Here is a 13141-nt window from a genome sequence, read left to right on the forward strand (position 1 = left end):
AAACTGCTTCAAATCAGCACCAAAAATGCATCAAATAAGGGGGAAAATGCATAAAAAAATGCAATTGTTATTGTGTAGGTTGAATCAGACACCTCAAAGTAACAACAAAACAGTCTTTATTTTAAAAAAGAGCAACAAAAAAACAACTTTTTTTTTTCTCCTTTTCTCTTTTTTTTTTGTCTATGCTCACCAGGTTATTATTGTGTGTGTCTGATAGACACCTCTCCGTTTCTAACCCCTGGGCTTCGTGCCAGCTTTCAATTCACTGCTACGATGCAGCCTTCCAACAAACTTTATTAACAGATGAATATTACTTGAACTCTGATAGTGTTTTTTGTTTTTTCTTTTTTTTTTTTTGTCCGTGTTAGGGCTATGTGCGCACGTTGTGTACTCACATGCATTTACGCTGCGTATAGCACTGCAGCGTAAATGAATGCGTCCCCTGCAGAATCTATGTAGATTGTGCATGAGACGTGCGCATGATGCTTTTATGAACGCAGCGATTTGGGTGCTAAAATTTTGACCCAAATCTGTGCGTTTATAAAATGAACATGTCAATTATTCCGTGCGCTTTGGATGCAGCTCCCACTCTGTCTATGGTGGGGGAAGCAGCCAGAGCGCATGAAATCTGCTTTTTTTTGTACAAAAAAACTGCATCCATTATGCAGTGTTTCTGCAGCGATTAGACGCGCACATGTGCTGTCAAATCGCTGCAGAATATTCTGCAGCTATGTGCGCATGAGCCCTTCGAGTCCGAGCCCTGGACACCCGGTGTTCGGTGGAATCCCAAACTTTACAATTCAGGTTCGCTCATCCCTACAGTCAAAGCCACCAATATGTTTACTATACACTGGACAGTAGACAGAAATGTTTAGGATTAGTGAATATCTTTAGTAGAAATCTGTGTAATCTTATGAGGAAAGTCTCTGTACATACTAAACCAAATGAGAAGTAAAGAATACTGTCTTTTGACCCTCTTAAGACAACTATGCTAAACATATTTTATTTTTTTTTTCCCCATTTAGCTCAGCCTATGATACAAAGACTGAACAACGTGTTGCTGTTAAAAAGCTCTCCCGGCCATTTCAGTCTATCATCCATGCTAAGCGCACCTACAGAGAACTTCGTCTGCTAAAGCATATGAAGCATGAGAATGTGAGTATTTTTCCCATATTTTGTGAATCACGTTTCAATTCATGGATGCTTTGTACAAAATCTATTCTGTACAGTACCTTGGTGAGTTTAGTTGGAAAGGTGTCACTACAAGCATGATCACACATCATTATTTTATTTTTTGTATCTTTCCAACAAACAGAAAATAAAATAATGTAGCCTAGGCAACACAGTCAAGTATATAGGACATTTAGCGCCCTATAATTACTCCCTTAAAAGGAAAAAATTAGTAGTATTGCCGTTTTTTTTTCACCATTTCAGCCAGCTTGGAATTTTTAGTTTCCTGTACTTTGTATAATAAAATGGAGCTATTCAAAACTACAGCTTGTACCGCAAAAACAATCCCTCCAAACCAGTCAGCAGAAAAATAAAAATTGTGGGCCTTGGAAAAAGAATGAAAAGGCTAAAATGTAATGTTTTACCTTGATCAAGAAGCCTGTAGTACTCCCCACAGAGGAGAAATAAGACTCCTCCACCTCTGTCCAAGTGTCAAGTTACAGGCCCTGGTTGTCATTCAGCCACTTAGTATATGCCTTGCTACCAGTTCAGGTTGCTAGATAGCTGGCAGATATAGAACTGGGTCAGAGAAGTGGATAATTGAGGTGTGCTCAGTTCTTCTAATTAATAAGGGAGAGCAAATTAGAACTCCAATTTGAATGAAAAGGGTTTGTCGCATCATTACAGACCATTGACAAAATGTATAATATCTGTAATTTACATGCATTACATATTGGAAAATATGGCACCACCTGGAATTTAAAGTATATAACAAAGCTTTGGGACCGCCTAATCTACATTTTGGTGATCACACATCACCTTACATTTTTTTTTTCTTTCATTCTTGTATGGGGCACGCTTACTTTTTGTGGGCTGTAGTTTTACTGCAGTTTATAGCAACTATTGGGGGGGGGGATACAAACAATTTATGCTTAAAACATTTTCCCAACCTTGGACGTACTGGTGCATCCTATTTTGTAGTGACTTCCCAACCTTTGGTGGTGATCGCACCTACACAGGAGCTGTGCACGTGCAATTGTCGCTCGCTGGGACCTCGCTTTATGGGACAGTTAAGCCCCGGCTCTCACACCGTGGAGGGGTGCCTGCACTGCCCTTAAATGTCGCAATCGATATCGATCACCACATATAGGAGTCTGGGAGACGGTGTGCTCTTCCTCTTCCATCTGATGTGCACCCCTGCAACGTCATCACAAAGGCCCAGATTTTGCCATGGCAACCAGAGGTCATCAGGACGACCTCAGTCATCAAGCTATGGCAAGCCTTTTATACAAGTGATCAGAGTAAAAAAGGCTAACCACTTCACTCCTGGGTGATTTTCCATTTTTCCGTGGGGTCTCTTTTTGCTCCCCTTCAGAAAGCCGTACTTTTTTTTTTTTTTCCTTTCCTGTCAATCTTGTAAAAAAAAAATTAAATTTATTTCTTGTGGGATTTGTTGTACTTTTAAATTAAACCACAAGTTTTACCATTTTAGTGTACTGGAAAATGGCAAAAAAAATACTAAGTGCAAAAAAAATTGCAAAAAAAGTGCAATTGCTTTTGGGATAGTTTATTAAGTTTTAACTATATGGTAATTCCGATGTGTCTGTTATGGCTCAGGTTGGTACGAGTTCGTAGAAACCAAAAATGTATAGGTATACTTTTATCTAAGGGGTTAAAAAAAAAAATCATAGGTTTGTCCAAAAATCACACGTTTTGCGCCGTGATCCGTAGCATACTCCTTTTTTGGGACCTATGGCTCAGTGACTGCTTATTTAGACTGAATATTATGGCTTGGGAACCAACAAAAGATACCCAATATTAGGCTTGGGATCCTAGGCAAAGACACCCACCCTCAGGCTTCAGGAACCTGCGATAAAGAGACCGCCCGCAGCTGGCCTTGCACGGCTATCGGCCATGGCTCCTAGGCAAAGACACCCACCCTCAGGCTTCGGAACCTGCGATAAAGAGACCGCCCGCGGCTGGCCTTGCACGGCTGAACTTGTGACTTGCCATAACTGAACATTTGCAATAATTGTAACTTGCATTTGATGTCTTGTTGCAATTTTAATGCAGTTTTTGCCGTAACTGTTGTTCATTTTTTTATTTTTTTTAGTCACCTTGAGGTCATAGACTTCAGTTTTTTTTTCTTCTGACATACAGAAATCCTCTTTCACACATTACACAGCTTTTGTAGTAGGCCGGAACATCTTGTATACCTTCTTTCGAGGTTAATTTAGTATGTTTTCTTTTTTTTTTCTTTTCTTTTCCCAACAGGTTATCGGACTCTTAGATGTTTTTACCCCATCAAAGTCATTTGAGGAATTCAATGATGTGTAAGTACATGGCTGCTATGTATAATTTGATTAAAGGGAATCTGTCACTAGGTTTTTTTTTTCTCCCCCATCTGAGAGCAGTGTAATGTGGAGACTGAGACTCTGATTCCAGCGATGCCTCACTTACTGAGCTGTTTGCTGTCATTTTGATGAAATCATTCTTTTCTCTGCTGCAGATCTAGCAGTTAATACAGAGCTCATGAATATGCTGGACTATATGGCAGCAGGCCAAGTAGTCCTCTATGGCCTAAGACACACAGCATGAAAATCGGTGCAAGTGGAGTGCGATAAAACATTGCATTGCACTCGGACCAATATTAGCCTATGTGTCAGCGCACATGAGCGATTTTCTCAGCCCTAATCGGACCGAAAAAACAGTCGCAGCATGCTGTGATTGTAATGCGATCTTTGTTTCTCTCGCACCCATTCAAGTCTATGGGGCGAGAGAAAAATCGCACTGCACTTGCTGTACACCGGTGTACTGCGAGTGCAGGGCGAGAATGGCAATAGCCGGCAACGGAGGAGAGAAAGAGAGCTAATTCCCTCCCTCCACTTCGCAGCGCCGGTCCTCCCCTCCTCCGCGCCGCCCCCCCCCCCCCCCCGCCGCGCAGCTCAGGTCCGCTTGCACGATCGGACCTCCTCAGTCGCAGGCACACTCGCATGACACTCAGCTCCTGCTGTCCTGTCAGCGTGAGCCGAGTGTTATGTGAGGGGATCGCAGTAATACCCGTGTGGCCCCAGGCTTATGATGATCTGCTGATTTAAGCAGTTATTTTTATCAAAACTACACTTAGCAGCTCAGTAATTGACTCATCGCTGGAATTAGAATCTCTCCCCTACATTATGCTGCTTTCAGATTAGGTGGTACAAACTTGGTGACAGATTCCCTTTAATGCATCCACCCATAATGTGCTGTCCAGCTAAAAAGAAATCAAATGAAGTGCATGTAAATTAGTAAGTTATGTAACATGATATAAACTTGTAAGTTGCTTCGATTTTCATCTGTAAGCTTTGGCCATAAATTTCCCTTTACAGTTTGTGTTAGACACACGTGAGCATTTACTGTATCACAATGTGGTAAGAGGGCTAGTTGTCTCCTTATTTCAGTAGCCAGGCCAACCTCATTCTCTGTCACAGCCAAAGTATAGATAAAGTGGTCCAGCTTGCCATTGATGTGACCAAAGCAGATTCTTCACAGCGGACCGTTAATGAGGGCTTCAGAGAAGTTGTCCAAAATTGCTTCCATTACAGATTTCGTTCTGCAACATGTCCTAGGTACACATTAGGACGGGGTGCCTGAAGAAACATTGCTCAAGACTATTCTCTCTGAGCCATCTTAGAGCAAGTTACTGTAGTTTGAGGAGCGCATTGTGAAGGGGTATAAGTGACTTACCCAGTGAGCCTAGAGCAGACCTGGGCAAGGGGCGGCCCGCCTACTCTTTGTGACCGGCCCGCCTGGTTCAGGGCGTCCTTGCTGGCCAGTCACTGATGAGAGCAATCTGACCTCTTGTCTGGAGCTCCAGGCTCCGGGGAGGTCCCTGGTCAGATCGCCGTCATCACACGCTGCGTTCCGGGCAGGGAACAGAGGACAGATCCTGCAGTGCCGTACAGTGCAGGCAGCGGAACGCAGGAATCTGTCCTCTGTTCCCTGCCCGGCAGATGCTCTGTGTGACACACGCGCGCCCTGATGTCGTCAGTACGGCGCGCGTGTGTCATTTGAAAAGTTCCCGCCCGGCAGGAGAAGAAGCTGCCGCAGCCGGGGCCGCACGGAGAGAAGCAGCGGCGGGGGCATCTAGGAAAACAAGCATCGGCACAGCCTGTGCATGTAAAAGAGAAGCAGCTCAGCGGGGGGCACATACGGAGGTGCCTGAGGAGGGACAGCAAGAAGGGAGAGGTGAGTGGTTACTAGTAACCTGCGGGGACAATGGGGGGGGGGGGGGTGTAACTGTTGACAAATATTTGGGGTGTAGTGATACAGGGGCGGACTGGTCATTGACGCAGGGGGGCAATTGCCCCCTGGACCGGTCTATGAGCAGTAGTTTCGGGCCGCCCGACTATCTGTCCCATTGGTGTGTGCGGCCGCTCCGGCCCTGAAGCTCCCTGTCTGCAATGACAGGAGGCCGGCAGCTGCACACACACTGCTCTACGGAAGCTGCATTCAGCCTCTCACACGGAGCAGACCTGGGGGCGGGGCCGGAGCTTCACTTCAAAGAAGCTGATTCCTGACTTCCTGCACTGTTTCTGCTCTCCGCTGAGGCCGGCTCCACTGCATGTACAGACGCTTTTTTTTGAAGGTAAATATACATACGTGTGTGTGTGTGTGTGTGTGTGTGTGTGTGTGTGTGTATCCATGTGTATAGGAGGCCTGGCTGTGTGTGTGTGTGTATGCATGTGTATAGGAGGCCTGGCTATGTGTGTGTATAGGAGGCCTGGCTGTGTGTGTGTGTATATGCATGTGTATAGGAGGCCTGGCTGTGTGTGTGTGTGTGTGTGTGTGTGTGTGTGTGTGTGTGTATGCATGTGTATAGGAGGCCTGGCTGTGTGTGTATGCATATGTATAGGAGGCCTGGCTGTGTGTGTGTGTGTATATGCATGTGTATAGGAGGCCTGGCTGTGTGTGTGTATGCATGTGTATAGGAGGCCTGGCTGTGTGTGTATGCATGTGTATAGGAGGCCTGGCTGTGTGTGTGTGTGTGTGTGTGTGTGTGTGTGTGTGTGTGTGTGTGTGTATATGCATGTGTATAGGAGGCCTGGCTGTGTGTGTGTGTATGCATGTGTTTAGGAGGCCTGGCTGTGTGTGTGTGTGTGTGTGTGTGTGTGTGTGTGTGTATATGCATGTGTATGGGAGGCCTGGCTGTGTGTGTGTGTATGCGTGTGTATAGGAGGCCTGGCTGTGTGTGTGTGTGTGTGTGTGTGCGTGTGTGTGTGTATATGCATGTGTATAGGAGGCCTGGCTGTGTGTGTGTGTATGCGTGTGTATAGGAGGCCTGGCTGTGTGTGTGTGTGTGTGTGTGTGTGTGTGTGTGTGTATATGCATGTGTATAGGAGGCCTGGCTGGCTGTGTGTGTGTGTGTGTGTGTGTGTGTGTGTGTGTGTGTGTGTGTATATGCATATGTATAGGAGGCCTGGCTCTGTGTGTGTGTGTGTGTGTGTGTGTGTGTGTATATATATGCATGTGTATAGGAGGCCTGGCTGTGTGTGTGTGTATGCATGTGTTTAGGAGGCCTGGCTGTGTGTGTGTGGGTGTATATGCGTGTGTATAGGAGGCCTGGCTGTGTGTGTGTGTGTGTGTGTGTGTGTATATGCATGTGTATAGGAGGCCTGGCTGTGTGTGTGTGTATGCATGTGTTTAGGAGGCCTGGCTGTGTGTGTGTGTGTGTGTATATGCATGTGTATGGGAGGCCTGGCTGTGTGTGTGTATATGCGTGTGTATAGGAGGCCTGGCTGTGTGTGTGTGTATATGCGTGTGTGTGTGTGTGTGTGTATATGCATGTGTATAGGAGGCCTGGCTGTGTGTGTGTGTGTGTGTGTGTGTGTGTATATGCATGTGTATAGGAGGCCTGGCTGGCTGTGTGTGTGTGTGTGTGTGTGTATATGCATATGTATAGGAGGCCTGGCTCTGCGTGTGTGCGCATGTGTATAGGAGGCCTGGCTGTGTGTGTGTGTGTGTGTGTGTGTGTGTGTGTGTATATATATGCATGTGTATAGGAGGCCTGGCTGTGTGTGTGTTTGTGTTTGTGTGTGTGTATGCATGTGTATAGGAGGCCTGGCTGTGTGTGTGTATGTAGGAGGCCTAGTAATATAATATAATATATAATATAATATATAATAAATATATATATATATATATATATATATATATATTAGCAAGCCTGTGCAGCTCATTCATCCATGGAGTATTTTGTAAAGTTGTACACCCTCTAGGCCAGGGTTGGGCAATTTTTCCATGGGGCCGCATAAGAAATTGGGATGGTTTTAGAGGACTAATGTAATCAACTCGGCTCTACATCATTATATATATATATATATATATATATATATATATATATATATATATATATATATATATATATATATATATATATATATATATATATATATATATATATATATATATATATATATATATATATATATATATATATATATATATATATATATATATATATATAATATATATAAATAAAAAAGATGTAGAACCAAGTTAGTTATAGTAGTCCGGGATCGTGTGTGTAATAATTATAATATATATATATATATATATATATATATATAATGATGTAGAACCGAGTTGATTACATTAGTCCGGCCCTCTAAAACCATCCCAATTTCTTATGCGGCCACATGGAAAAATTAATTGCCCACCCCTGGCCTAGAGGGTGTACAACTTTACAAAATACTCCATGGATGAATGAGCTGCACAGGCTTGCTTTTCTCCTGCTTCAGTCCTGCTTAATTGCTCAGGACTTTCTTTATTACCTGCAAAAATGTCTGGCTCACTGACTGGAATGAGATTACAGCTGGACACAGCAGGACAGACATGAGGAAAAATAAGCCTTCTCTAACATGGAGCTTCACCACGGCTCCTGTTCTGTGTCCAGTTATAAACCTGGCAACCCGACCCAATGTGTGCCTAGCACAGGCGGCAGCTTGAAATATGTGGTGGTGGCCATTTTGGACAATTTACTGGATAAATCCCTTTAATTCTCAACTGTCAATGAACATTTCTTATCCATTCTTTAGCATTTATGTAAAAAAAAAGTTTTGTTTTTTCTTTTTTTTTTCTTTTTAGGTATCTGGTGACACATCTAATGGGAGCTGACCTTAATAATATAGTGAAATGTCAGAAACTGACTGATGATCATGTTCAATTCTTGATCTACCAGATCTTACGAGGATTGAAGGTACTCTATACCCTTCTGTGGGATGTGATAGACTTGCAGTTGTAGGCAAAACTTGTTTAGTCACATTGTTGGTGTTCCACATCTTCTTTTTTTGTACCATATTACAGATTTAGCTTGAGATTACACATGTATATCTTGCATCTAGATTTCATAAAGCTTCATCTTTCCTATCACAGCATGTTAAACGTTTAGAGAGTGGCATGTGGCAGAGCTGTTAAATGTCTTAATGCAATTGGTGCTCCAATGAGGGGTCACATCCTCCCTTTTAATCCCTTTCCAACATTGGACATAAATGAACATAAGACCAGCACTCCAAAACTTGCAGTAATCTTTAGGATTTAATCCATAGAAGCACTGTACAGACAAAAAGAACGCGTTTTCGGCTAGACCTTTAGCCTTCTTATTATTCTTATTACAACATTGGACATAGTGATACATCCTGTGTTGGTTCCCCATTTATGATGCAGGCTCAGTATTGCAGAATATAAAACCAGCGATCGGCCAACTGTTGGTTCAAGTCTCCGAAGGGGACTAAAAAATATAGAACAGATATAACATTTCAAATCTCCACACTTTATCCCCCCTTTAAATATAGAAATAATTAAGCATTTGTTATTGATGCATTCAGTCTAATAAAAATATTAAATTTATTAAAAATATTAAATTTACAGTAAAATCTGGAATAAAAAAGCCCCAGATTTTTTTTTACTCTGGATATTTACGCAAAAAAAATGCAATGTGAACAAGATCTCCTACTTAATCCAAAATGGTATTAATAGAAACGTCAACTCTGCATTCAAAAAACTACCACTCGATTCACTTCATGTAAAATCTGAAAACATTATTGGTATCAGAAACTGTCAAATTCTGTTTTATTACTGTATCCATGCTGACCTTGGGAAACATATTGGCAGGTCACTTATACTGCATATTTCAAGGGAATGGCTCAGGTCCAATATGCACCCAGAACCACGGGCAGTTCTGGGTGCATATTAGTAATCCCTGCCTAACTGTGCCTGTATACAGTAGCATAGATGAACATATCTTTTAGAGAAAGTATTTCTAAAGATCTTCTATCGTATGCTAATGAGTGCAGGGACTGGTCCCAAGGGCGTTGCTTCCTTTGCTAGTCGATCCCATTAGCATGTTAGCAAGCCCCTGTGGGCGTGCTATCATACTAATGAATGCGCAGTATCAGAGGATGATCTCGCTCACCTCTCGCTGCTATTGCTGCCCGATGCTGGATTTCGGCTCAGTGTACATGACCCCGGAGTTTCAGTCCTGCGCATTATGAAGCAGAGTGTACGCATCCTGGCTTTACATTGAAATAGTCCTCTGATGCTGCGTATTCATTAGCCATGTTAACACACCCACAGGGGCGTACTAATATGCTAATGGGGCCGACTAGCAAGGTGAAGTAACGCTCTTGGGTCTATTGCCTTCGCTCATTAGCATATGATAAAAAAAATCTTTAGGCTACATGCGCACGCTACATCTTTTTGTGTTCACAAACTGCAGCCAAAACTGCATGTTGTCAGAGAGCCTGGAAATGTCACAAAAAATGCTTGTAAGGCTATGTACGCACTAGAAAGTGCATTTTTCTTGAGAAAAAAACGGACCCCCTGAAAGAATCCCGCACCCGTGGTAAAAAACGCAGTAAACCGCACCCGTGTTTATACCACGGTTTTGCCGTGGGTTTTCCGCAAGTTGGTCCCCGCGGTTTTTACCATTTATCTATAGCAAAAAACGCAGCTACCTGCGGAATAGAAGTGACATGCACATTTTATCAAGAAATTTTCTCAAGAAATTCTGCAGAAAGAATGTTCTTGAGAAAAAAACGCAGTGTGCGCACAGCTATTTTTTTTTTTTTTTTTTTCCCATAGGTTTTGCTGGGAAATGCCTGCAGAAAGGTTACAACCATTTCTCAAGAAATTTCTGGTAGGTGCGTTTTTGCTGCGTTTTCAGTGCGTTTTTTGTGTGGTTTTCACAACATGCATTTTTGTGACAAGTGTTGACAAAAACGCAGGAAGAATGAACATGCTGCCTTTTTTTTGTCACAAACTTTTGACAAAACGCTGACAAACTGCAATGTGCGCACAGCAAATCTGACTTCTCATAGACTTTGCTGTGAAGTCAAATGTTAGAAAGTTCTGACAAAACTGCAGCCAAAAACGCAGCAAAAAACGCAGCGTGCGCATGTAGGCTTAGAAATACTTTTTCTAAAGATCTCTTTATCTATGCTAGTCTATACAGGGACAGTCAGGCTATGTGCACACGCTGCGTTTTTTTACCGCTGAGTTTGTGCGTTTTTGGCCGCTAAAAACGTACCCGCAGCCAAAAACGCATGCGTTTTTATTGCGATTTGGTGCGTTTTTGGCTGCGTTTTGCTACATTTTTTTTATCTCTGCGTTTTTACAATGTATTGCATGGGGGGAAAACGCAGAAAAACGCAGGAAAGAATTGACATGTCCATTTTTTTTTTTTTTTTTTTTTTAAAAGCTCAAAAACGCAGCTTAAAAAAAAGTTGTGTGCGGACAACAAAAATGTAAACTCATAGACTTTGCCGGGGAAGCAAAGTCATGCAGTTTTGAGGCCAAAAACGCCGCGAAAAACGTACTGTGTGCACATAGCCTTAGGTAGGGATTAGCAATATGCACCCAGAACTGCTCATGGTTCTGCATGCGTATTGGAGCTGACAGGTTCACTTTAACACTGTAGAAAAGCAGCATCTTTGGTTTTGCCATATCCATTAAAGATCAGTCTTTAGTAAAATATAGAATTTACCGAATAAGGATAAAAAAAATGAGTTAGGAGAAACTAAAAAAGTGAGTAAAATGTTTAAATAAAAAAAGTTTTAAATCGCCACCTTTTCTAAATTATAGAATATTCCTTTTTTTATTTTTAGACTGCCTGTATATGTTTGAAATATCCAAATATAAATGATATAAAGTGTGCGTTAACCAGCTGCAGCTTTTATGCTTTCCTCAGATGGCCCTGTTCTGTCTGAAGCAGTTGTGAAGCTCACAGCTCTTTAGTGGCTGGTGGGCTGCAGTGCTCACGTGACATAATGTCCTGCGAGTGATGGCGGACATAGCCCTGACATTGCTGTAAAAACGGCCTGGAGAACGGGGGTGTATATTTTTTTTCTTTTTTCAATTTAGGTTACGATAGCATTTGTGGTTTTCAAGTAGTGAACAACCACATTAATGTGGGGGGTGAATGGTTGCTTTAAGTCAACAGTGTAAATTTAATTCCTATCTTTATACAATCTTTGCTGTGCGCTTAGCTGTATTAATGTAGTATCTTCTCAATGTAAGTATTATTTCTATCCACTAATATTAAAACAGTAAAGAAAAAGTGAGCCTGGACCCTTATGAGCATGTATTCTGGCCCATGTAGCTATTACACAATATACCTGCATCTAACATAAAATGAAAATTTTGTAGCAGCTTTTCATCCAACTTCGCTTTGTGCCATTTTTATGTCCAATTATTTATAACACACTATTAAAGGGAATCTGTAACCATGTTTTTGCTCCTCCATCTGAGAGCAGCATAGTGTAGAAATAGAGACCCTGATTCCAGCGATGTCACTTCCTGAGTTGTTGGTAGTTATATTGATAAAGTCAATGTTTTCTCTGCTGAAGAACTAGCAGTTACACGGAGCTCATGAATATGCTGGATTACCTGGCAGCACACCAAGTAGTCATCTAATGATCTACTGCTGATTAATCAGTGGTTTAATCAAAATTATAATAAGCAGCCCAGTAAGTGACACACTGCTGGAATCAGGATCTCTGCCCCTACATTATGCTGCTCTCAGAGTAGGTGGCAAAACCGGGTGACAAATGCCCTTTAACAGAAGAGTTGTCTGTGTATTTGTCATCTTTAGTAATTGGATCCATAATAATCTCTTCTTCTCTTTTTTTTTTTTTTTTTTAGTATATTCACTCAGCTGATATTATCCATAGAGTAAGTAGTCACTGAAATGTTTCTGGTAATGCTATATGTGAACAAATAGAAATGCCGCTTGATCTTTTAAAGGGAACCTGTCAGGTCCCATATTCCTTGTAACCTACAACCAGGGTGATGTGTGGCCTAAAAACCCCCTTCCTACCCCATCCCTGTATTGTAATATGAATTTATAAAGTTTTATAACTTATGTGCTCCCGATGTAAATGAGCAGAGGGACTAGTCCCCAGGGTGTTGCTTCGCCCTGTCTAGTTTGTCTTCTTTTCGTGCTATCACGCCCCTGTGGGCGTGATGCCATGGACTTACATGAGCGACGTCGCTGTCAGCTCCGGGAGATCCCACGCATGCGCGCTTCTAATTTGCACAGCCTTCTTAGTCTGGTATAAGCTTGTCGGCTTCACAAGCGCACTGCGCATGATCTGAAGGCTTCTGCCCTTCCAACCATGCACACAGCTTGTCTCAAGCCGGAAAGAAACACACGGTTAAGAAGGCTGTGCGAATGAGAAGTACACATGCGCGGGATCTCCAGGAACGGACAGTGACGTCGCTCATGTAAATCCATGGTATCACGCCGACAGGGGCGTGATACCACGAAAAGACGACAAAATAGACCGGGCGAAGCAACACCCTGGGGACTAAGTCCCCCTGCTCATTTACATCGGGAACACGTCAGGAAGGGGGTTTTAGGCCACACATCACCCTGCTTGTAAGTTACAAGGCATATGGGACCTTACATGTTCTCTTAACTATCTCAGACAATTAG

General features: G+C 42.5%; 1 protein-coding gene across 2 annotated transcripts in view; it reads left to right on the forward strand.

Moving 5' to 3' along the window:
• Positions 1–13141, forward strand: part of LOC142291352 (mitogen-activated protein kinase 14) — a 139323-nt gene that overhangs the window by 23108 nt on the left and 103074 nt on the right. For both annotated transcript variants that reach the window (XM_075335821.1, XM_075335820.1), the window contains exons 2-5: positions 1026–1155; positions 3445–3503; positions 8296–8407; positions 12349–12378. In XM_075335821.1, coding sequence (XP_075191936.1) covers positions 1026–1155; positions 3445–3503; positions 8296–8407; positions 12349–12378 — 331 coding nt within the window. The remainder of the gene's footprint in view (positions 1–1025; positions 1156–3444; positions 3504–8295; positions 8408–12348; positions 12379–13141) is intronic.

Source organism: Anomaloglossus baeobatrachus, chromosome 2 (assembly GCF_048569485.1).
Source record: "Anomaloglossus baeobatrachus isolate aAnoBae1 chromosome 2, aAnoBae1.hap1, whole genome shotgun sequence".
NCBI lineage: Eukaryota > Metazoa > Chordata > Amphibia > Anura > Aromobatidae > Anomaloglossus > Anomaloglossus baeobatrachus.